Raw genomic sequence first — 27,552 nt, forward strand, 5'->3', positions numbered from 1 at the left:
CAGCACTGGTCCAGCTCTGTCAATATTCCCTGTGTGTTCGAGTGCTCTGGATCTAATTGTGTGTTGAAGGTTTGTCTCAGCCAGTCTGCATTGATTGACTGGATTTGAGCCAGACCTTCAGCTCTGAGAGACTGATAACAAGAGCTGTAAAAGAACCAAATATCTATCTATCTATCTATCTATCTATCTATCTATCTATCTATCTATCTATCTATCTATCTATCTATCTATCTATCTATCTATCTATCTGTCTGTCTGTCTGTCTGTCTGTCTGTCTGTCTGTCTGTCTGTCTGTCTGTCTGCCTGTCTGCCTATCTATCTGTCTGTTTTCCTGTCTGTCGGTCTGTCTGTTTGCCTGTCTGCCTGTCTGTCTGTCTGCCTGTGCCTGCCTGTCTGTCTATCTGTCTGCCTGCTTGCCTGTCTGTCTGTCTGTCTGTCTGTCTGCCTGTCGGTCTGTCGGTCTGTCTGTCTGTTTGCCTGTCTGCCTGTCTGTCTGTGCCTGCCTGTCTGTCTATCTGTCTGCCTGCTTGCCTGTCTGTCTGTCTGTCTGTCTGTCTGCCTGTCGGTCTGTCTGTCTGTCTGTTTGCCTGTCTGCCTGTCTGCCTGTGCCTGCCTGTCTGTCTATCTGTCTGCCTGCTTGCCTGTCTGTCTGTCTGTCTGTCTGTCTGCCTGTCGGTCTGTCGGTCTGTCTGTCTGTTTGCCTGTCTGCCTGTCTGCCTGTGCCTGCCTGTCTGTCTATCTGTCTGCCTGCTTGCCTGTCTGTCTGTCTGTCTGTCTGTCTGCCTGTCGGTCTGTCGGTCTGTCTGTCTGTTTGCCTGTCTGCCTGTCTGCCTGTGCCTGCCTGTCTGTCTGTCTATCTGTCTGCCTGCTTGCCTGTCTGTCTGTCTGTCTGTCTGTCTGTCTGCCTGTCGGTCTGTCGGTCTGTCTGTCTGTTTGCCTGTCTGCCTGTCTGTCTGTCTGCCTGTCTGCCTGTGCCTGCCTGTCTGTCTATCTGTCTGCCTGCTTGCCTGTCTGTCTGTCTGTCTGTCTGTCTGTCTGCCTGTCGGTCTGTCGGTCTGTCTGTCTGTCTGTCTATCTGCCTGTCGGTCGCTCTATTGTTCCATCCATTCATCCATCCATCTAGTATTTATATCAACTAATTCCTTATCTTTTATATTTATTTTATTTTATTTTTGTGGTGTGTAGGCAAATGTTAAAGGTTAAAAAAGGTCCAGGTCAAATATTTAAAAATAACTTAACTGCATGAGATGTTAATACTTGTATTCAGAAATTATATATTGAATATCAGTGTATTTTTTATATTTTTTTACATTTTAAATATAACCTAGTGAATAATTTCACAAATGCAGTAAGGCAAAATACACTTACATTGATGATAAATATAAACAGTAAGAGATCTATGAAAGTAAGTCTTATTATCTTAGGATTTGTAAATGTGTATTTTGAGACTTTAACTGGAAAACAATTCAAAGATTTGCAGCAAAGCCAGCATAAGCCAGCCTGGAAATTCATGCTGGTGTCAGCTGGACTTTTTCAGCAGGGATACCTAATAAAGTGGCTGCTGAGTGTGTACAGCCATGTTAAACAGCAGAAGATCAGTATTGACTTCTAAATATTACCCAGGTTCCCACTTAGCAGCCACTGCTTGCATTGCAATTTTATTTATTTATTTATTATGGGTACGATTTTGATTAGGAGTTTGTAAAACTCAATATCTTTATTAGTGGTGCAGAAACATTACTCCCTCAACACACACACACACACGCTTCATCTGCTGGTCCTGAGAGACACTCGTCAGAAAATTCTAGACAAGCTGTTTCAGCAACTTTCCAGCTGCTGCTAGAGTCTGATAGAAATGTTTTCACTGAAGAGCTGAGAGCTGTATAGGGTACAGAGAGGGGTGAGATAACTCATTTTAACCCACTGAAGTCTCAGGATTAGAACCAAAATTACACTTATCTGAAGTTGTAACAGTAATTGCGGCTATCAGGTCTTTATGCTGTTGAACTATGCAGACAGCAGTGAACGTTGTCTCTCTCGTGTGTATTACGCTGAGTGATGACCGTAATTGAAAAGCTTTTGAAAGTCTTTGTGGGAGAACACGGCTTTTCGACTTTACTCTGGCTGGGTCTCACCACAAGAGAACACTGCAGAAAATAATTTTAATAATCAGTTTTTGTCTTATTTTCCAGTAGAAATACTTTTGGTTAGACAGTGTATACTGTAATAATATTGTTTCTTTGTTTGTTTTTTTCCCCTTGTTGTTTTTTTTTTTATCATAAACTTCACTAAATTGTTAGATTTATGTGTAATATAATAAACAAAATTGTCAATAGGGTAAGAAAAATTAACAATGCATTAACTATATAAACACTAAATATTTTATTTTATTTTTTTATTTTGTTTTATTTTTAATGTCCTTCCCGACTGTTTCAGTAAGATACATACTGTAAATACAGAACAGAAAACTTCTGTACTAGAAAACAAAATACTTGAAAAGGCAAGAATAATGAGTTTCATTCTCTCTTCTTTGGTAAAGAGAGACAATTTACCACTGCAAGCAGACTGAGAAAGATAAAGAAGGACATTTAAGATGTTGCCTCCATAATCCTATTTTACGGCTCAGCCCTCAAAACTGCATGAAATGTTTTGTGTTGTCTGCAGTAAGTCTGCATCAGACAGTGCAGATGGATGGATTGAACCCGGTGAGCTGTGATGAAAGTGAGCAAGAACAAGTGCAGATGAGAAATGCAACCCGAGCCAGTGTGAGAAATGAGAGATCTACTGTCATCTGGAAAGAAAAAAAAAATGAATGCAAGAAAGACAGACTGTAAGCGGATGGCTGAAATGAACAAAGACAGAGCAGGGAATGAGAGGGCTTAAAAGACACCGAGAGAAATTAAAAAGCACACAACTGCATTTCCAGCCTGCCTTTAATCATTGTTAATTTAGTCTGGGCAGAAACAGTGGAGAAACTCTCCTGGTTTGTTTAGGGACTTGTTTTAGGTCTCCATGAAGACAAAGTGATGGTGTTTGATGAATCGTTCTGGAAGTCCACTTGTGTTGTGTTTAATTTAACATTTTTCCCTACACACACAAAAGGCATAGTTCATGTAAAAATATTTGCTGAAAATTAAACTGAAGAAGTTCAGCTCACCAGTGGATCATCTGCAGTGAATGGGTGCCATCTGTATGAGAGTCCAAACAGCTGATAAAAACATCACAGTGATCCACATGACTTCAGACAATTAATTGTCTTGTGTTTATAATAAACAAATCCATCAAGTCTTCTACCCATAATATGGTTTTCTCCAGTGGAAAAGTTGTTACCATCTGAATAGGGCTGCACGATTAATCGCATGCGATTGTCATGCACATCTCGTCAGTAAAGCCGTTCTTTGATTAGCGGTAAATCTCCATCACCTGCTTTCACATGGAGCGGCATTTAATACACGGAGCCATAGTTCGCTGACAAGCCACGCAAAATCGCGTTCATAATCGAATGCGATTTATCAGCGATTATGAATGCGATTGTTTTGATGAAGAAACAAACTTATCAAAATCTTTCATCAGATTTAAAATTTTGGGCACGCTATTCCTTTAGCTGCATTCGTACCACTCTGTAAATACAAAGTACCAATGCTTTATTCTCTCTCTTTCTGCAGGTACATCAGTTTTTCAAGTCACAGCGACAGACGCAGACGACCCTACATATGGAAACAGTGCACGGGTGGTGTACAGCGTTCTGCAAGGACAGCCATACTTCTCCGTCGACCCCAAAAGTGGTAAATTCATGACTTCTTTTCAACATGTGTCTATGAAGGCGAATCGATAGTGCTTTTATTGTGTGCAGGTTTAAAACTGCTGCCGCATTTCTTCAAGTAAGTGTACAATTAAAAACTACACTCTATAGCTTTTCATATGAGTTGTTCATATTAGACTGTGAAGTTTGTTTATCAGAAAACAGCTGTGAGCAATACAATACACCACCGGCACCCTTCACTGTTCAGAAATAGAGCTGCATGCTTGCTGTATTGTTTAGATCTCGGCTCTATAATGGAGAGCATCCCTGGAGAATGAGGTGGAGAGAACATTGTGTAAAGGCTTTCAGGGAGAAAGACAGACGGTTGGAGAGAGAACGAGATTCAGAGTGCTTTGAGATGGATTTGGTGTTCATTAGAGGTGGACATTGTTTGAGGGTTTTTACAAGGAACCAATAAATGTTAATGGAGAGACAGTTTGTTTTGGGTCTAGAAGCGAAAGCGATAGCGAGAAGGAAAGATGGATGAAGGAGTCATAAAGAAAGAAAGAAAGAAAGAAAGAAAGAAAGAAAGAAAGAAAGAGGAAAGAAAGAAAGAAAGAAAGAGGAAAGAAAGAAAGAAAGAGGAAAGAAAGAAAGAAAGGAAAATAAAAAAGGAAAGACAAATAAGGAATTGTGTCTGGAGTTAAAAGAAATTAGGAAAGGCAAAGAAAAAGGACAAAAAGCAAGATAGAAAGAAGGAGAAAAAAGGAGAAGGAAAAAAGACAAAGGAAAAATGGAAGTAGGAAGGAGGAAAAGAAAGAAGGAAGGACAGATAAGTAAGGACAGAAAAAAGCAAGGAAGAAAAGAAGGATGAAAGACAGAAATAGAATAAAGAAGGAATGAGAAAGACAGACAATAAGGAATAAAAGAGAAAAGAGAAAAATAAGGGGAAAATAAGAAGGAATGAAAAAGAAAAAGAAAATGGAAAGACAGGAAGGAAGGAAAGAAGGGAGGAAGGAAATAAATAGAATAGGGAAGAAAAAAGAAAGACTGGTAAAAGAAAAAAAGGATTGGGAATGAAGAAAGTGAAGTGAAAGGAAGAAAAGGAAAGCAAGAAGCGAAGGAAAAAAATGAACAAATAGAAGGATTAAAAAAGAAAGGGAAAAGGAAGGAAAGAAAGAAAAGCGATGAAAGGTAAGAAAGAAGGAAGGAAGGAACAGACAAATGAATGAAGAAAGGAGAACGATAAGAAGGAAGTGTCTGAATAAGAAGGATTAGAAAAACGAAAGAAAGAAAAAACGATGAAAGGAAAGATAAAAAGGGAAGGGAGAAGGAAAGAAAGAAAAATAAAGAAAGGTAGGTAGAGGGATTGTAAACAACCAATTCCCAAAAGATAAAATTCCATCTTACTTTGTGTGTGCAAGGAATAGTCTCTCACTTTGATATGTCAGCTTAAGGAGGTAAAATTGTTTGCAAACACATTGACCTTAAAGCAAGAAACATTTACACACAACCGCTGACATTATGGATGTAAAATCTTCAAGTAGTTTCAGCTAACAAACTGTTGATTTTCCTTCATTTGTCATAGAGGTAGTATCTGCCACTGTCCATGGTGCTGAAATGCACCTTTATTCCTTTATCATAATTTCTGGCGCTGTCCATGGTGCTGAAACACCCCACACTTCACTGCTTTACCTCTCTCTCACACACACACACACACAAACACCTAGAATGCATAGTCATGACCACAATAGAATGATTATTTTGAGAAATAATGCTAGAAAAGCATAAAAGAAGTAGTTTATGATAATCGCTAGACACCTAACAGCCTTCACATAAACTCTCGCAAAGCCCATCAATCAGTACTGGCAGATTAGTGCTTTGATAATGCAGTCCATCCAGATTTGTAAACGTTTAGCCTTTAATAAACACTAATGGAGCATTTTCCAGGGGAACTTTTGTTTTGCACAGTTGTCAAGCGCATGCAGGCATATCGATGACTTTGATGAGAGTTTTTAGAGATGAAAAGCTTAATGGAATTGTGGCGAGAGACAGTATCAGTTTTGCCGTTACAAACGGCAAACTCCGTTTGTAACAATTTTGAAAAATCATGTTTTTTCATTGTGCATTCCAATTAATCTCAGTAAAACTGCAGCCGGGTTATTTTGATTAGGTAAAAGATAACTAATAAATACTAGCCAACAAGCACAATAAAACACAATGACAGCATGATAAGATAATAAAAAACATGATTTTTGACATTTTTGAGTTATCTGTTATTGCAAATAAACTATATATATATATATATATATATATATATATATATATATATATATATATATATATATAGAGAGAGAGAGAGAGAGAGAAGAAGAAAGAAATATAGTTGGAAAGTAATAGGGAAGAAAAAAGAAAGACTGGGAAAAAAATATATGTATGTATATACATGTACACACACATACACGTTTTAATCCAATATGCATTACATTTATTTTTATACATTCAGTATATACCATATATTCAAAATACAAACATTACAAAAGGGAAGAGACTAAAATAATAATAATAATAATAATAATAGATGTAATATACAGTATGTGTGTGTTTACTTATACATATTTGTATACTTATTATTTAGATTTTTTTTTTTACAGTGTATAAAAGCATTATCATTTAGATTTTGTATTCCAAGTCTAGGAACTCTATTTTTTATGGCACTTTGCTCTCAGCGTAGGCAAAATCTCAGTGAACTTAAAGTATTTCAAACCAGAGAAGCATTTGCTAATGACAACTGTAATAGTTCTCAACGTCACACTTTTTATCATTATTGGAAGAGTTATTGTTGCATTGTCTCTCTCTCTGTAGGAACTGATGCCTGTCACTGACATAATTTACAGTCTCTGACAACTGTAAAAATTCAAAGTGTGCGAGGCGCATAGATGAGAGAGTAGATGTAGAGTATTAGATTGAGAAAGCATTTTGCTTCTGACGTGCATGTCAAGAGTTTGTTCTGGTGCTGTTCTTCTGAAGTCATGACCCAGTGATGTGGGTGTATATGCAAATTCTAACATGTATTTAAAGAAGGTAATGAACAGTTTTATGCATGATGCCTGAGGTCATGTTCACAAGACTTTCTAGAGATGTTTCTTTTGTATATCTCTCCCCAATCTGCATCTTGTTAATATATTCTGAAAGCCAGTGGAGTAGCATTGCTTTTAATGTGTATATGTTTAATGTATGTTTTCTGTTGTGAACAGCTGTATCAGGTGTGTTTGTGGATCTCTTTTTATTTTCAGATTTCTCTGTAATCATATCACAGGCACAGTGATGAAAAGCTTTTATGCTTTTAGTAAAACCCAACCTTCGTGTTATATTTATTTTTAAAATGTGATTCCCAATGTTGACCTCTACTTAGCTGTACGATCTCTGTGAATTCTGTCTTTTCACACACAGAACCTCACAAGGCAAATGAATGAATTTTAGCTTTCATTTCGTGATTGACATGATTGAGTTCGACAGATGGCATGATGAATGTTTGAATGAAATTTTTGTCATATGACCCCACAGACTATTTGAAATATGGGTCAATTCTGAGTACACTTTGAAAGCTGAAACTTAAATATAATGAGGGAGAGAGAGTATATATATATATATATATATATATATATATATATATATATATATATAGAAAAAGGATGCAGAGGAGACTGAACTGATTACAATTTAAAACTATTTTTTTAAAACTATTTTTAATTTGGTTAAATAAAAAAATAACATTTATAATACATTATTTAATATATATATACACACACACACACACTATATATATATATATATATATATATTTATATTAATTGTCAGTTTTGCATTTTCAGCATTTGCTCAACAGGATTGCATTTATTTGATCAAAAATACAGAAAACCTGCAATATTGTGAAATATTCGTACAATTTAAAATACTTGTTTCTATTTGAATATATTTTAAAATGTAATTTTTCATGTGATGCAAAGCTGATTTTTAGCATCATTACTCCAGTCTTCAGTGTCACACGATCCTTCAGAAATCATGATAATATGATAATTTGCTGCTCAAGAAGCATTTCTCATTATGGTCAATGATGAAAACTGTTATACTGCTTAATATTTTAATGGAAAAGTAGATTTTTTTTTTTCAGGAGTCTTTGATATTTAGGAAGTTCAAAAGAAAGCATTTATTTAAAATAGAAATCTTTTGTAACAAATTTCTTTACTGTCACTTTTGATCAATTTAATTCATTATTGCTGGATAAAAGCATTAATTTCTTGAAAATACATTATATATCATATAATATATGTTATTTACTTATTTTGTAAATATAATCTTTAATAAATATTGTATTACTTTTTTTTTTTTTTGGTTGTCTATTTTATCCTAAATATAAATGCACAGTTATATAGAAAATTTTAGCAAAACAATTGTGGAAAGATTCACAGGTTAAGAGACCTGATTATTGGTTTCCGTGTGCAGTTTACAAGATTTTTGACGTCCAATAAGAAAACTCACAATTAGGAAGTCAAACACTGCTCATTTCCAACACATTTAATGTGAACTCAGAGCTGCAGGCGAACTCAAATCATCTACTGGAAATGAGATGCTATCACCTTCCGCCCTTTAATGCACTATTGAATTGCTTCCCTGGTAATTGGCAGTTAAATGCTTTCTCTCAGGATGTCAGAGAACACAAATATAGACGATGAGTGGGATTAAAAATTTTAGATAAAGCACCATAGGAGATTGAAGAGAAGCCCACATGAATCAATTCAACCCAAAGAGTGCTAGTCAATAGTCAATCTTGCTTTGATTATATGGTAAGCACAGCCGCATTGTTTTGAGGTGGATGAGATGATTGTGGTCATTAGGTCAGCAGATGCACCCAGAAAGAATAACAAAGTCATGGCCAGAAAAGGACGTGTCATTTAGGAGGAGAGTGCGTTACTAGTAATATACGGTTTAATTTAGTTCAGCTCTAACTGGTGGCAGTTACAGAGGCACCGTAAACAAGTTTAATGCCATGGTTATGGCTTTGTGCTCAACATTCCTCTGCAATGCAATAAATAGCAGTTAACTAAAAAGCAATGGCTTTATTTCTTTATTTGATTAGTTCATTTCCACTCGAAGATATTAGTGTCAGGTGCTGGGATTTATTCTGCTCATATAAACTAACAGTTAACAAGCATTGTGATGCATTCTAATGAATAATTTGAATAATTAATTAGATGAAAGGCTAAAGTTAGTGGTGTTTGCTGGAGCAAAATTTAACATGATGTTTCCGGCATTGTAATGCTGTTCATAAGATGTTCTGGATGATTCCTTATGAATTTTTGGTGTTCCAATGTTTTTTTTTTTTTTTATCATTTTTTTTAATCATCTGTCCATTTATTTGTCCAATTATACGTATTCGTTCATTCATTAGTTTTATTCAGTTTTATTTATGTACAGTATTTATTGATTTATTGGAGGAAAACAATTCATTTATTTAGCAAGTATTAAAGTAAACAGAATTAACATTTTTAAACTTTCGATACAATAAATAATAAATTAAGCAGAACAACTGTTTTCAACATTGATAACAATAAATGGTGTTCCAGTGGATAGAAGCTTTCTAGATATTTATTGAGTTCTTTTTTTTTGTTCTTTTTTTTGTTCTTTTTTTTATAAATCTAATCATTTATTCAGCACGTATGCATTAAAGTTATAATAAGTGACACGTTTAAACTTTCTGAAAAAAACAAAATGTATCACAGTTTCCACAAAAAAAAATATTAAGCAGCAGAACTGTTTACAACATTGAGCATAAGAAATGTTTGTTAAACAACAAATTTATCATATTTTTCATGATTTCTAATAGATCTTGTGACTGAAGACTGCAGTGATGATGCTGAAAAAAATCAGCTTTGCATCACAGAAATAAATTACATTTGAAAATATATTCAATGATAATAACTTTTCACAATATTGCTGTTTTTATTGTATTTTTTAACAAATAGATTGAGCCTCAGTGAGCATACTAGATTTCTTTCAAAAACATTTAAAAACACAACAAGCTTTGAACAGTATAGTGTACCTTTCCTAACAAGCTGTGCAATTTGAGGTATTATTAATGTCTGTAGCACAAACAGTTTGTTTCAATCAATAACCTAATCTATGAGCAACAGTAATAGTGATGTTCTTGTTTTTTCATAGTAAACAATGCTACTGTCAATTTATTGCTATTGTCAAGCATTGTAAACAATTGTCACAGGCTTAGCAAGTTTGCATCCTCCTGTTGATCTATGATTTGAAACGGAACATATTCTTTAGAAATACAGCCAGCATTGTTCTGTGAAGACAGCTCATTATCAGCTAGTGGAAATGCAGAGGCCCAACACGTCCCATTTGCTGGCACACAAAGCCAGACGCTAAGCTTGTGAGGTCGGATCTTCGTCTTCCCCTTTTCTTGTAAGAGGTTCCAGGGAGTAATCAGGATTGCCGATTTCAAAGTCCTCGATGATGGGTAAAGCGTAGCAATCTCTCTTTCTGGTACGCACGCATACACACACACACACACACACACACACACACACACACACACACACACACACACACATACATACTCTCAGTTAAGTAGGCTAATTTCTCTGCTGATCAGGGAGTCTGGAGGGTTTGAGCGTGTGAGCTTCGAGCTTCTCTGACACAGATCAGGGACTCTCTAAAAGGAAGGATTAGTGCAACTTCCTGTTCTGATCAAATTAGAAAAGCATGCCAGTTTGTCAAGGCCTTCCCCAGCCGCTAATGCTTTCCAACACATTACCAAGTCCTGCTGTGCTATTTTTACCTCCAGAGACAAAAGAGCACATATTTATCACCGACAGGTTTTGCTCAGTATGTTCTATGCAGTAAGTTTTCATTTAAACTCTTTGAATTGGGTGCAGTTGTTTTTTTTGAATCTACGTTTTTCATCTAGAATGTAAAAGTTCAGCAGTTTGCTGTCTTCTATTCGCACAAGAAGTCAGCTTGAAATCAAAATTGCTCCTATTGTGCACCATTCATGGATGCATGTTATTCTATACTATAAGTATTATAACATTTGTATATACATTTTTTTTTCAAAATGCCTCAAACTTTTACAAATATTTTTTTATAAAACTTTTTTACATATTTTTAATACACAATAACACTTTTCATCTAATCAGATCCTGATTAACAAAAATAAAGGGATAGTTCACCCAAAATTGAAAATATTCTTACATCACTCATCCATGTCCAATGTTATTTTAATATTATTTATTTTTCTATTATAGGATTTATTAGTATGTAGAATCATTCTTTTATATATTTTTATAGTTTATTTGCAAAAATAGATAACTGTTTTTTTTTTTTACTTTCAAAAATCATGTTTTTATTATGTCATCATGCTGTTATTGTGTTTTATTGTTTTAGTTAGCTGTATTTTTTAGTTATTCTTTTTAACCTAATTCAAATAAGCCAACTGCAGTTTGATTGAGATTAATTGGAATGCACAAAAAAAAAAACATGATTTTTGAGAATTTTTAAAAGCGGAGTTATCCGTTTTTGCCAATGAACTCTTCATATTTTTTATATATATATATATATATATATATATATATATATATATATATATATATATATATATATATATATATATATATATATATATATATATATATATATATATATATATATATATATATATATATTAGTGCTGTCAATTGATAAAAAAAATTATCGTGTTAACCACAGTCCTGGACTGTGATTAATCAGGATTAATCGCAGATTTAATATACTAGGATTTACCTGTAAATGTGTTGAAATAAAGGAATGCATGACAAACTAGTTTAAGGAAACAGAACCTTTTACACCTCTGCCAGGAATGAGACATAATCCTTATTATTCTTTTGTTTTAATTCAGCCATTATCAACCTTAACACTGGCAATAAAACGTTTACCAAGCCACATCGCTTCAATCCCAGTACACATTTTCCCAACTATTATCAAAAGTATTTATAAATAAATTCAACAAAACATTTTATTATATACATTACACGAAGCATTATGACACAATGCATTATGAAGAAGAATTGGACCTGGGCCCGTATTCATGAAAAATCTTAGTGCTAAGAGTTGCTCCTAGTAACAAAATTCTTAGAAATGTGGGCATTTCCTCTTCAAATTAAAGAAAAGATCCTAGTAAAGAAAAAAGTAATTCAGAAAGCATCTTAACCCTTAAAAGAGGTCTTAAGGTCCAAAATTGTTAGGAGTACGGATGAGGACTTTTAAGGGGCTTAAGAGTTTCTTTAGCAGTGGAGAAAATGGACAAAACATGAAGAGGGAGAAGAAATGTGTTGCACACAATGCATGACAGTGAGTTAATAAGAGGTAATAATGAGTTAATAATCATGTTTGTGAACGATCTTATTAGAGACACGCTAACGACACTGACACCGCGCTGAAATGCAATATCACCAGAAATGGACGTAATCACTACATTAACATATTTGGCAACTGGAAAAATACAACTATGCAGCAGTGATGATTTGGGTCTGTTACAGCACTTATTAGGCTACGTCTCTGTTCATTTCCTATAAAATACGGTAAGTATGACAGCATGGTAAATAAAAAATAAAGAATATATATATATATATACATATATAATGTGTGTGTGTGTGTGTGAGAGAGAGAGAGCGAGAGAGAGTACAGTAAAACAGGAAAAATGACGCCTGTAATTTCAAAGTGAAGGCTTATAATATACCCTACTCTTAAAAGCGCTCTTTTATTTCCTTCTTGACAACTAACCAATCACAGCCTTCAAAAGAATGCTAGCAACGGGGTCGGCCCCGCCTCCTCACTAAGATTAAAGTTTTTTGTCTTTTCCTCGCTCAGAGTTGCTTTCAGATTGGTCCTGAATCACTTTTAAGCTAAGACTCCTTGTTATTAATTTTTAAGCTAAATTAGGAGCTCTCTAAAAGCATTCTTAGAATCTTTAGGAATATGGGCCCTGTTCTGCAGGTGCATTAGAGCTAACATTAGCATCAAGCTACATAAGACAATTTATGAGATTAATAGTACACTTTTACTCAGAAATCACTTTAAACCACCATCGAGTGTTTATAATAACTTACTTTTGCGATCACGTGTATTCACTTTGGGCAGCCGCGGTACATTATAAAAGTAGCCCAAAAAACCGCAACAGACGGCTCTGTCATTTTTCCCACGACTGTATTTTCAAAATAGCCCAATTGTGCAGGAAAACCGCGACCCTGGCAACACTGGTTCACTGTACTCTTATCAAATATGAGTAAACATATCTCTCTCTCTCTCTCTCTCTCTCTCAGACACACTCGCTCTCTTTCTCCGCGTTTGCTTCACTTTTGTCAAGCCTGGCGCCTCACAATCACACAATCTCTGCGTCCCAATGTGCATATATCCACCCTATCTGTCCTAAATAGTAGTGAAAACTACTAATATCACATATAATTTAGGATGGATAGTGTGCACATTATGTATATACTGTATGTATATGTGTGTGTATGTGTATATGTGTGTGTATATATATATATATATATATATATATATATATATATATATATATATATAGACACACACACGCATAGATATATACATGCATGAAACCTAAAAATATAAGAATGATTCTAGAATTTGTTTTTGTGACTTTAGTACTTCAACTTATTTCAGTTAGTTGCTAAGGAACTAAGTTCAGGTTTTTCATTGGAATTTATTTTAGTTATTTTTATTTTATTTTATTTAACAATAACACTGCTGTAAGGTTGTTGTTTTTTTTTTTTGTTTTTTTTATCAGAATTATTTTTGTCAGTATTGTTCAAAACATTGGACCACAGTCGACTTTCATTGTATGGACAAAATTAAATTAAATATAAATTTAAATTTGCATACATACATATATACATACATGAATACATTCGTACATGCATACATACTGTACATACATAAATATAAATATATATATGTATAATTTTTTTTCTCCACACATGAAAGTCATACAGGTTAGAAATGACACAAGCATGAATAAATGATGACAGAGCTATCATTTTTGAGTGAAAGTTTGGGTGCAATCTAATCCCAAATGTTAAAAACCACCAGATTAGAGAAGTAAACTGGGCAATATCCTGTTTGAACCGCTCTTAGCGCTAGACCAGGCCAAAGGTAATTTCCCACGATCCCCTTCGCTCACCTAGACTGACCTTCTCTATAAAAGCACTGGCTGTGAAAAGCGAGGAAGCGAGAGGAAATAATATGGAACGATAGGAGATTTCAGGCGGTATGAGGAAGAGACGTCTAAAAGGCTTAACCCAGTTTTGCTCACTCAGCTAACCTTGGGTCAGACTTGCCACTTGTTTCTTGTTCCTCACTGGTTTCCATAGAGATCTCCTCCAAGTTAAGGGAGAATATTATGGGATTCTTAATGGTTCTGGTCTAAAGTGCCCTCTGATGGAAGGATGGATGGGGATTCATGGGGGTTTTCGTTATTTGGGGGCTTCCTGGAAGCCTTCTTGTACATCCTAATAACAAATACACTCTCCCTCATTTACAGCAAGCCTGTTTCATATTTCCTCAAGATTTCTTACCAATCCCACACAATAAACTTGAGTGATAGCTGCGGAGAGACACTCCCTCACCCCTGACAGATGAAGAAAAGGTCACAACATTAATCTTTGTGTTGTTTTAATGGAGTGAATGGCTGTGTGCCAGAGACTTGTGTTGCCTTAGGAGCCTAGGTTAAGTACTGCTGCAGCTTGGGTAATATCTCTGCTACGCCACCGGGGCTCAAGCGTGGCAGGCTATAAATGGAGTTATGGCATTAAAACAAGAGAAATGGATGGTAGATTCATTTCGGAAAGTTTACAAATCTCTTTTTGTACCCATGTGCTGTGCTTTTGTTCACTGAGATGCATTCTGGGAAATCTTCCAGCGTACGCTTACGTATTAGAAGACAACTTGGATGCGTTTATGACATTGTTTATTTCATGCCTCTTCTCATCTGCAAATTATCAGCTCCCAGAACAAGGGCTGGTGACAGATCCAACAGGTTTGATGGGTGGGACGGGGATGGACCGCTTGGGTTGGGATGTTGGCATTCACAGAAGATGACGCATAAATGAAAGAGTGCATTAAACAACAAATGAAGCTGAGCTGAATCACTCAAGACATTTTGGGTTTTCTCGGTTGTGATGGGTGCAATCCAGGGTTATTATTGTTAACCACAATTAAAACCATTTCTTATAACTTTAAAATAAAATATTTATTAAAAATAATTTTTTTGTTTGTTTGTTTAAGTTGGAGTACTATAATAACTGCAATTAAATAAAAAATATAAACATATATTTAAAAAATAAACAGGACAGAAACGAACAGCATTTCTAAAACTTTAACTGAAATTAAATGACATTAAACAAGAGCAGAAAAGACTAAAATTAAATCTGCTTTAAAATATTAAGAAAATACAATTATTTATTTATTTTGGTTTGTTAAATCGTCAAATGTTTTTTATATTTATTCATAATTGTAATCTTTGTCATTTATTTATTAGTTTGGTTGTACTTTTATTATTTTGACCTTAAAAGTTCAGATGGGTTTAATTTTATTTAAAAACTGAAGCAATGATTCAGTACATTCTCAGAAAAAAATGGCAAAAATATTAATTCTTATTGGAACCTTTTAAAAGGTACTAATATGTACCATTTAGTTGCTATATGTATATTTTGGGTACTAATATGCACCCTTAAGGGTTAAATTAGGTTTCTAAGGATACCGTTGCAGTGACAGTTTGTTTATTTTATTTTATTTCTGTCTGAGAGTGAAATAACTGTGGTGTGATCTGGTTTTCTTGCATCACTGCACTCACTTGTAGTGCAGATTGAGTATAATGACTTTCCTTCTCGACCTTTTGATGTCACCAAACCCTCTTGAATAAAGTGCTAATGAGTTTCCTAATAAATATTGTAAATTTATGTGCAACCCTGAGGAAAAGATCAGCATATGTTGTTTTGGATGCTGATCCTTGGCATGGGATGCTTGTGTACCCATCAGGCATCAGAGCTACAGTAGCTTGACCGACTACGGCTTCACTAGAAAGACAAAAGGAAGAAAAAAAAATTATGGTTGACAATCAGAAAGAAACCAGCTTTGACCTGCATTAACTAGCATAAACTAGCTTTCACGCTGCTCTAAGCTATTTTGCAAGCAAAGAAGAGTTTGTTCAATGCTGGTACAATGCACTTGTATTAATGCAATTTGTATTTGATATGATCAACTAAAGACTATTAGACTACATGCATTTGATTACAAAAACATGTTTTTGTAAAGTTTGACTTCATGGGGATAATGCTTTTCATTTATCTATCTGTGTGTTCTTTTATTATTCTACACACACACACACACACATATATATATATATATATATATATATATATGTGTGTATATATATATATATATATATATATATATATATATATATATATATATGTGTGTGTATATATATATATATATATATATATGTATGTGTATATATATGTATATATATATATATATATATGTATGTATGTGTGTGTGTGTGTGTGTGTGTGTACAGTCAGACAGACAGCAAACAAATAAATTAATAAAATAATATTATATATATATATATGCATATATAATATTCATTTATTCATTTATTTGTTTGTTTGCTGTCTGTCTGATGGTCTGTCTTTTGCACTTTTGTTCTTTTTTTATATTCATGTTTATTTTTAATTGTTTATATTGATTTGGAAAGTTGTGTTATGTTATATGTTATGTTATGTTATGTTATTTTAGCCTTAAATATGGGCCTGATTTCCTGTCATGTCTTTTGACTTAGGCCACCCTAACAACCACTAAAACACCCTAGCAACACACAACAATGCCCTTACATCGTGGTGGTCAGTTTTGCACGGGCTGACACCATCTGTACAAACCCAGTAAGAAAGTTAAATTGTATGTCGGTTCAGTTGGGTATTTTTGGAACAGTACAAGATATTCAGGTCTGTCCCTAAGGCTTTCAGCAGCCTTTGCCCTGCTCTGGCTGTGACAGGTGACAATGGTCAACCTCACTTGCCCTGCATGTTAATATTGTCGCCTGCCGTCACTCGTGCCTCGACCCGCATCTAATGTTCTAACCTGCCCACGCACAGCTAATCCTGAGCCTGTCAACCCGACACTCTTCACATGCCGTCGTCTTCATTTCTTTGCGTGTTTATTTTGGTTTATCATTATCATGAGGGAAATGAAACAAAACAAGCCTTTAAAAAATATTTTAGTCAACAACCGAGAAAACCGACGGTTATTTATGGTCTACGCAAAACCACTTTTCACTGTAATAATGACAAATCAATATTTTCTCTCTGTTTGCACTTCATAAATTAAAGTGAAAAATGAATCAGTCAGTTATAGGGATGCAAGCGGTACACTGAATTCCTGTTTAGAGGCTAACTCAAACGCCCAGCCTGTTTATTCATGAGTCTGTAATCTGTTCTTTAATGGCGTGTGTGTATTGACTGCATGTCACAGTCGAAGCCCTCTATCAGAGGGAGCTGTGGGCTACCGATGCTATTGTTTTCAAGCAAATATAAAGCAGGATTGGACTGTCTGATAACACTTCCATTTTGTAAAGAACGATCGTTCCTGCCGTTCCTCCTTGACTGAACATCCCTCAAATCTGACACAAATAAAATCTAACATTCTCAACATATTTGGCCCATCTGGATGAGTTTCTGTGGCTGTCAGGATGTAATCACAGAGGAAGAAAAGCTTTCAGAGTTGATAATAATAAGAATTGTTTCTTGAGCACCAAATTTAGCATATTGAAATGGTTGTGACACTGAAGACTGGAGGAATGGCTGCTGAAAATTCAGCTTTGCCATCACACAAATTAGATTTTAAATAATATTAAAATAGAAACCATATTTTAAATTCCAATAATATTATAAAATATTTCTGTTATTTTACTGCATTTTTGATCAGATAAATCCTTACAGAGCATTAGACTTCTTTCAAAAATATTAATACATTTTTCCATCCCCAAATTTTTGAACAGTATTCATTATGTATATACTGTATAAGCTGACTGTCATTGCCTTACTGAGCAATGGCCCGTATTTATTTTATTTTATTTTATTTTTTACTTTTTAATTGATTTATTTATTTAGCAATTTATTTAAACTTTTGAAATGTTTATATTATGCGCAATGTTTCTTGATTTTATCAAACAGGTTGAAATTTTCCAGATTGAAAAGAAGCAACTAAACCACAGAGCACTACAGAATCCATAAAATACATTTTGTTTTTATTTTATTTATTTTTATTTTATCTTATTTTCATTCATTTAAGCTTTTAAAATATTTAATATTTATTTATCAAACAGGTTGGACTACTTTAGATTTCAAATAAGCAACTAAACCACAAAACACCACAGAATCCATAAAAATCCATTGATTTTGGTGCTGTTGTTGAATTTGATTTGATTTGAATTTGTTGTTTTTGTTGTTTTATATCACTTCCTGGAGGATTATGTCTTTAGGAACTGGCTTTTGATGGTTAAGTATTTTTTTTTGTTGTTGGTTGTTTGTTTGTTTTTAACAACTATACATAGATTATCAACTAAAATAATATTCTTAAAAGTTACCTGTCATACCTTATTACTTAAATATAATCGTGGATTTTTAAGCAGTGGCAAAGATGTGATCTTTGATTTCCATCTGAACAAAGGAGAGAAGGAGAGGGAAGCAGATTTGAGTGAAAGAGAAAGAAGATTTGAGTGAAAGAGAAAAAGAAAGAAAGCAAGAAAGAAAAAGAAAGAAACGGTGTGACAGTGAGATGGAAGAAAGGAACTGACAGACATTGTGTGATTCAGACCCTGAGACGTGTTTGGACTGGTTAGTCTCAGAGTGGATTGCCACTGAATTGGTTCCTGGATTTACTTTGGACTTAAATGTACCTAATATTATGTCAATATTTAAAAGATGTGTAACTAAATAATGGATAATGCATACAAATTCTAACTAAAAGCAATAGAAATATTCTCTGTAATGGCAGCATCATATCTGTTACACTGTGGCACAATGTTGCTTCTGGGCAGCAACAACACATTTAATCAATTCCTCAAAACATACAAATAATTCATTTGACTCTAAATGTAAAAACAAATGTGAATCATATTTTCTGATGGGTGAAAAATTGCTAAAAATGTTTTTGTGAGCACAGTTCTCTAGAGCAATATGTGTGACCTCCGCATTCTGCACCAAAATGCCAGAAAAGCATTTTAAAATGTTTGCCAGAAAGCAGTGCTTTTTATTGCTTTATCGGAAGTCATTTATTTTATTATGAATATTTTTTTGCCAATGTGATTCATGTACAAAAGTGAAAAAAGAGTTTATGCAGAGGTAACATTATTTGTAAACAAGCATACGACTTTACTGCAATTTTAACTGTCAGGAGACAGGATTGTGCAGAACTATCATTTGATGACTGCATGTAACTGCATGTGTGTGTCATTGTTGAGGTGTGTGTGATTGAATGGCTGCAGATGACGGTTCAGTTCACCAGTACTTCAATGTTTGTTCTCATTTAAATGCTAGTGTAAGACTTACAGAAACTGACCTTGGCTACAGACACAAGGGCACTTACCTGTTTTATTTTAACAAGCTATACCATCAGTCACTGCTGCATACGATTGTTTTGAAATATAGACAAAGCCAAGAACGAAGCGTAGATATGTGCCTTCGGTGTGTCAATGTGATATTTATTCACACATATATATTTACTGTATGTGTATGTGTGTGTGTGTATATATATATATATGTATATGTGTATATATATATATATATATATGTATATACACACAGTGCCCTCCAAAAGTATTGGAACAGTAAAGACAAAATTGCTCTGTTGGCTGTGGAGTCAAGACATTTGCAAATATGATTAAAAGGTGAATACGAGACAAAACTACAGAATGTCACATTTTATTATTGGGTGATTCAACACATAGATGTTTTACCAAATAAAAAGAACAGCACTTTTAGAATTCATCCCACTCTGTGACCCATAGACATCACCAGACTCTTGGTCTCATCCTTTGAAATACTTTTGCCAGGCTTTAATGCAGCTAATTCCAATTGTTGATTGTTTTGGGGAGTTTCTGCCTTTACTCTCCTCTTCAGCTGGTGAAATTCATGTTCAATCAGATTTAAATCTGGAGATTGACTTGGGCAATCTAAGACTTTCCATTTATTTGCCCTTATAAATTCCTTGACTGAACTGGCAGGGTGTTTTGGGTCATTGTCCTGATACGATATGGAGCACTTCCCAATTAATCTGGTGGCATTTTCTTGAATATTGGTAGGCAAGATGGTTTTGTACCCTTCCAAATTCATTCTGCTACTGTCATCATACATTAAGTCATCAGTAAAGTTGAGAGGGCCTGTTCCAGAGGCAGCCATGCATGCCCATGCCATGACACCACCTCCACCATGCTTTACAGATGAGACTGTATGCTTGGGAACATTGCAGTTCCCTTTTTTTCTTCACATTTTTGCTTTCCCATCACTTAGATAAAGGTTCATCTTTGTCTCATCGGTCCATAAATACAGTTCCAAAACTCTTCTGGCTCACCTTTGTGCTTTTTTGCAAACTCTAATCTTGTCTTTCTATTTTTGGTGCTGGTCAGAGGTTGGCATCTTGCTGTGTAGCATCTGTAATTCTGTGTCAAAGTCTCCTGAGGACAGTAGATTGTCAGAGCATCACCCCAGCTTTCTGGAAGTTGTTGGTGATTTTACAGACACGTCTTTTAGGATTCGTTTTCACAGCTTTTATGATTTGTCTGTCATTTGTTCTGATCTGTCTGTTTTCTCAGCAGATCAGGTCGTTGTTGGTTGCTGGTGTCACTGATGGTTTCCAAACTCTTGATTTCTCCATGCTCTTTGTTTTTGCTATAGCTCTAATTAACTTCCTCTTTTTCTTCTCTAGCATCCAAATCGCTTGCTTTTCTCTCAAAGTCAGCTCCCTCATCTTCATCCTGGTTTGTGCGTGCCATCATCGATTGCAGGATTCAGAATACAGAAGTAATGGATATAACTGATACGACACATCCCCTGCTTTTAATATCTGAAGTATTAATGCAACAGGACACAGCTGATCACTTAGAAAGACCTGTGAGGCAACTGTTCTAATACTTATGCTCACACCAGATAGAGGGATGAACTCTAAAAGTGCTGCACTTCTTAGCTGGTAAAACATCTGTGTGTTGAATCACCCAATAATAAAATGTGACGTTCTGTAGTTTTGTCACATATTCATCGTTTAATCATATTTGTAAATGTCTTTACTCGACAGGCAACAGAACAATTTTGTCTTTACTGTTCCAATACTTTTGGAGGGGACTGTGTGTATATATGTGTGTGTGTGTGTGTGTGTGTGTATAAACAAATGTATTATTATTAACAACAACAACAATAATGCATCATATTGCTGTTCTTATAACACCACGATGCAATAAATTAATCCTTATTAATAGTAATTATTATTACTATTAATAACAATATTACTGCATCTTATTCCTGTTCTTATAACAACACAATGCAAGGAATTTGTCTAATATTAATTATTGATAATAATCATAACAGTTATTATGATTATGATTATGATTGATTATTATTATATTATCATATATCATCATATTGCTGTTCTTAGCATGATGCAAGAAACTGTTTAATAATAGTAACTATTATTATTATGTATTATTATTATTATTATTATTAATAAATAATATTAATAACAACAACAATTTAATGATAGTAATTGTTATTGTTGTTCTTGTTAAGGAATATTAATAACAACAACTATGCATCATTGCTGTTCTTATAACAACATGATGCAAAAAAGAATGTTTAATAATAATAACTATTATTATTATTATTATTATTACTATTATTATTATATACAGAAGAAGAAGAAGAAATGTTACCACTGGTTTAAAACACTGGTTTCTTTCATTATATTGGCAAAGCACTGTAATGCGGTTGCTTGTGGCTTATTGCTTTTATAGTGAAAATGATGTACATAATGTGTGCCGTATGTTTGTATGTGTATGTTTTGCAGGAATCATCAGAACAGCGCTGGCAGACATGGATAGAGAGGGGAGAGAACACTACTCAGTGGTGATTCAAGCCAAAGACATGGCGGGGCAGGTGGGAGGGCTGTCGGGCTCCACCACTGTCAACATCACACTAACTGACGTCAACGACAACCCACCCAAGTTCTCTCAGAGTGAGTGATGTGAAACCAGTGTGAAAACAAAACTGAGTGGCAACATATTGCTGTGAATGGACATCAGCAGATGTTGGTTCTGCTCCAAGACCTGGTGAACAACATAGTGAGGCAGCATTTGTATTGCTACCTATGTACAGCATATGTTGTATGCTGGTCTTTTACTGAATGTCTGTGTTTTTTTTTGTTTTTTTTAAGATACAGCATTATATTCGCTCCTGAACACTCCATCCTGAAGTGTATATTAAGCGAATCTGTGAGAGATTGAAGGACTTCTTGAGTTAGATCTTGTCAAAAAGAACCGAAACAGCTTGACCTTGCTTTTCTTCAATACTTCATCTACTGCAAAAACCTTCATTACTGTTTGAAGCATACAGTATGCTGTTGTAATGCACTTTTTTTTTCTCTCAAAGTAGGTTTTCATGTGTTTTCCAAACATTCATTAGAAAGCTGTTCATTTTCTCAAGGGCTTCTTATGGATACTACATAATATACCTTACATACTTTAGATGCAGTCTCGCTATCAGATGACTCATCATATAAATTGTGCATTGCAGTGTATTTTTTTTTTTTACCATTAATTAACATGAAGAGAGTAGAGGCAGAACCAGCATGTTATATTGTGTAAGCATCCAATTATGAGACTTGTGTCTTGAGTTTTTGTGGTCTTTTTTTGTCCACAGAAAACGGAGCACCACAGCAGGGTTCTGGAAGTAAAATCACAGTAATTTCCTCCCAAGAAAAATGTATTTTTAAGAATAATGTAGAAACCTTAAGACAGAGCTCTAAGATTAAGCGATGGCCACGTCATTAAATCTTTATCATTAAAAGTTTATTTACCAAATTCTTTGTGAATAGCTCCACTACCCATAATCCTGAAGATTCACCAATCGCAGAAGTTGCTGTTACTTGAAAAGAGAAATGCAGTCCCCATTAATTCTGCAATATTTTTTAAATATATTATTTTTTATTAAGAGTTCTTGAGTATCTTGAGCCACTCCTTTGCCATGTGTTTTGGGTCATTGTCATGCTGGAATACTCATCCACAACCCATTTTAAATGCCCTGGCCCTGATGGTACATCGTCCCTTTGACTCACTTGTCCTGTCCCCTTAGCAGAAAAACACCCCCAAAGCATAATGTTTCCACCTCCGTGTTTGACGTGGGGATGGAGTTCTTGCTCCAAACATGACGAGCTGAGTTGAAGCCAAAGAGCACAACACTTTCACCCAGTTCTCATCTGAATCATTCAGATGTTCATTGGCAAACTTCAGACAGGCCTGTACATGAGCTTTCTTGAGCATGGGGACCCTGCGGGTGCTGCAGGATTTCAATCCTTCACGGCGTAGTGTGTTACTATTTGTTTTCTTGGTGACTATGGTCCCAGCTGCCTTGAGATCATTGACAAGATACTCCTGTTATATATATATATATATATATATAACATGTAACATATACACACATCAGCCGTATTGAAATCCTCCTAGAGTAGCTCAATGTGGCTTGTTCGGAGACACAGCCGGATAGAGGCATCATGATAGCTGTGCTTCAAAAATACCATCCAGCCAATCGAACAAACCACCATGCGGGCTTTTGTGTGTGTCTGCAGAGAATTACCAGGTGTTTGTCCCAGAGTCGGCACAGGTGGGGAAACCAGTGGGGAAGATCAAAGCCAACGATGAGGACATCGGAATCAATGCAGAGATCAAATACAGCATCCTGAACCCCGAGGGGGCCGGAATGTTCTCCATCTCCACAGACAAAGACACTAGAGAGGGTGTGATCACGCTGAGAAAGGTATCGCTGTCATTTCTATTGGTGTTTGCCAAGGCAAGCATCACTACTATTATTACTCGTTCTAGGGATAGAGGCTTTCCTGAACCCTTAATAATAAGCGCCTGGTTCTTAAACTATGGGTACTTTTGGTCTTGTGGAAAATCAATTCTGTCAACACTTAAGATCACTTAACAGGGTTCAACAGTGAATATACATGCATCACAGGAGCTATATTTAAAATATATTTTAAAATGTAATTTATTCCTGTGATGCAAAGCTGAATTTTCAGCATCATGCTGATTTGCTGCTCAAGAAACATTTATGATTACCATCAATTGATAGTTTTCACGTGACGTCACACCCTTATAGGAACGTCCACCTGAAGGGCAAACGAAGCTTTGCTCCACTGACCACCAGTTATTTTTACGCGGTTTGCATTAAGTAGTAATGTAGTAAAACAGAGATATTAAAAGGCGAATTTCAGTAAACACCTTTTTGATGATGTATATTTTGAACAGGCAAGCAGATGAAGCCAGAATATAAACGCAATGAGCAAAGTTTCACGTTAAATGTTTTCCCAAAGAAAACTATTAGAAGTAAAACACTGAACCATTAAGCGGACTGCGTTCATATATTCTGGCCTCATCTGCTTTCCTATGTAAACTATGCATCATTAATATAGAGATTACTGAATTTGATATTTTAATATTACCATTTTAAGTATATTAAGGTGCTTTAAGTGTTTTTATAACATTTTGTCGCACTGTTTAATGATTTAAATATTGCCACGGGTGCATAATATGGATTGCAAATGGCCAAAACTTGAATTTTGTTCACGGACCTTTGTTTATTCTTTTGAAAGGTGATCTAAATATTTGTGGCTGTGAAACAGATGGAAAATTAACAGGCTTGTGCTGCAGTTCTATGGATGTTTTGCCCTCCAGGTCTTCGAGCCGGTCACGTGACTGAAAGCTATGAATAGGGATGCATGGATTTTTGCAGATATTTTTCAACTCTTTTTGGCCGATTGCCGATACCGATACCAATATATTTCCGTTTGTTTGGAAACAACACTAAGTCTCTCCTGTGTGGACATTATAAGCAAATTATTTTTTTAAATTTTGGTTAGTTTTTAAGAAGAACTTATTTGTTAGAATTAAATAAACAATAATGACGTTATTTTATAATGTCAAGCTTTGAAAATAACTGTAAATGAATTGTATATCGATCGCTGCCTTTTTTTTTTTTTTCTCACCGAACGGGCATTAGGCCCCGGGGGAGGATGCTGCTGTACATGCTATTACTGTTTACTCTTTCATACACGAACACGTCATTCTGTACGTGCATTCTCAGTTTAAATGCAGCGATCCAAAGCAGTGAATCTAATCACCATTCAGGCAAAACTTTGCTTCAAGAATGAGTCACACTGCTGACATGATCTATTCGCTAGCTCACACTGAGCACACTGAGAGTTAACCCATTATTCTTATCGGCTAGACATCGGCATAATTTTTCATGTAAGGCCGATGCCGATATGTACATTTAAAGCCATTATCGGCCAATTCTGATATCAGTCCGATAATATTGTGCATCCCTAATTATCAATGTTGAAAATAGTTGTGATGCTTCTTGTCATGTTTTTATTTTATTTTATTTTATTTTATATAAAATGGCCTACTCCTTTCTTTTGCTAAATTGAATTTCATAGTCAGCATTTACATACATATTTAAAGTTTACTAAATCTACATACAGTATATATAGAGAGATAGAGAGAGAGATATAAAATAGAAAGTTTTCAAGTCCATTTTTGTGATCTTCATGGAAAAAAAGTTTTATCTGTTAATGAATCTAAAATCTGTCCCCTGGGAAATAAGCGTTCTTTAACAGTTGATTTATCCTCTGGAGTTGACAAACAAACCATAGGATGGCATAATTATCCAAGTAAAGATGTTGTCAAAATGCTGCTCACACCGATATCACTGACAGATATATATAATCTGTCCAGGCAGACTGGGTCAAGTAGGCGTCTGGTGCTCTTCGGGGCTCAGATGCTCATTACTGGTCTCTTTTCTGTATTCTGAGCTTCTTCAATTCCCCACTCAGTACCGGGGGTCAGGAAAGCTGTGAATTCAGTGAATACTGAGTTTTCCAAAAGCCAATCTTGTAAATAGATGCCTGCCAGATCTGTCCGGCGAGACGGCGGTGAAGGTCGGGCAGGTTTTATGGTGTTTACAGACGTGACCCCATCTAGAGAGCGATTTAACTTCTGTGCTCCGGAAGCAAAAAAGACTGACCTCAATATAATCTCAGCTCGTAACTTTTTGAAGTATGCTTGAAACCACTAGAAGCCACCAACAAAGTGGCTAAAACTGACTGACTGAAAGCAAAGTATATGTAGTACGTATGTATTTTTGTAACAATGTTATTTTAGTATCATTGATGGGATTATTTATTTATTTTTTAATTTTATTAAAATATATATATATTTTTTTTTACTCTTAGATTTTCTAAAAAAATTAATTATTAAATAAAAATGAGAAATGTTGCCCTGTCAGTTAGCTTAAATACAAATGTGTTTTATTTTATTATTTTATTTTAATATAAAATAATAATAATAATATATGATTAATAATATTTTTATATAAAATGGCCTACTCCTTTGCTTTGCTAAACTGAATTTCATAGTTAGTAGTTCATAGTTTCATTTCATGTTAATGCTTATTTAAAATGTTTTTTTTGTGTTTTGTTTTTTAATGTCTATATAGTTTTACGTTTAGTAAATTTAGTTGTAGTTAATTTAGTAATACAATATAAAATAAATGAAAATGAGAAATGTTGCCTTGGCAACTAGCTGAAATAAACACTTTGTTTTATTTTATTTCAATCAATTTTGTATTTATTTTAAAGTTATACATTTATTGTTTATTTTTTAATAGTTTCATGTTTTTTAACAGTTTTTAATGGTTTTAGTAGTAATAACAGTGATAACCATGATTTGTGATCAAATTATGTATATTTGTTGCAGTGTTATGCATAGTTTTTTTATATTTTGAATTAGATTTTATTATTAGATTTGCTCTTTTTATTTCAATTGTAGTTAAATCGTTAGTATTTAAAAATTTCTATATTGTTTTTATTAATTTTAGTTTATTTTGCTACCATTTAAACTAAATGTAAATGAGAAATGTTCCAGAATTTATTTATTTTTATTAATTTTTTTTATTGTATTTCAATTAATGTTTTGTTTTATTTAATTTTATTTTTCTATTGTTTAAGTTTTTGTTAAAGATAATAACCCTGATTTGTAATGTAGTTAATTTTCCTGTTTTCTCTTTTTAGCCACTGAACTATGAGAAGAAGAAGCAGTACAGTCTTCACATCTCTGCAGAGAACACACACCTGGATCCACGCTTCTCGTATCTGGGCTCATTCAAAGACGACGCCACGCTCAAGATCACAGTCGGAGACGTGGATGAGCCGCCCGTTTTCTCAATGGATTATTACATTATGGAGGTGTACGAGAATGCCAAGGTTGGAACTGAAGTAGGAGCCGTCACAGCGAGAGACCCAGACAGCAAAAACAGTCCTGTAAGGTGAGAAGACATGATGAATGGTTAAAATAACACTTCAATAATTATTATTATTATTTACTCATTTTAGACCCATTGTTGTGACCCATTGCT

The 27,552-nt window shown here is 34.7% G+C and overlaps 1 protein-coding gene across 1 annotated transcript in view; it reads left to right on the forward strand.

Annotated features, from left to right (window-relative positions):
• Positions 1-27,552, forward strand: part of LOC306852618 (cadherin-18-like) — a 101,124-nt gene that overhangs the window by 43,347 nt on the left and 30,225 nt on the right. Inside the window, exons 4-7 of the mRNA XM_079389596.1 lie at positions 3,666-3,785; positions 21,926-22,093; positions 23,702-23,889; positions 27,209-27,462. Of these exons, the coding sequence (XP_079245722.1) occupies positions 3,666-3,785; positions 21,926-22,093; positions 23,702-23,889; positions 27,209-27,462 (730 nt within the window). The remainder of the gene's footprint in view (positions 1-3,665; positions 3,786-21,925; positions 22,094-23,701; positions 23,890-27,208; positions 27,463-27,552) is intronic.

This window comes from Barbus barbus, assembly GCF_936440315.1.
Source record: "Barbus barbus genome assembly, chromosome: 32".
NCBI classification, from domain to species: domain Eukaryota; kingdom Metazoa; phylum Chordata; class Actinopteri; order Cypriniformes; family Cyprinidae; genus Barbus; species Barbus barbus.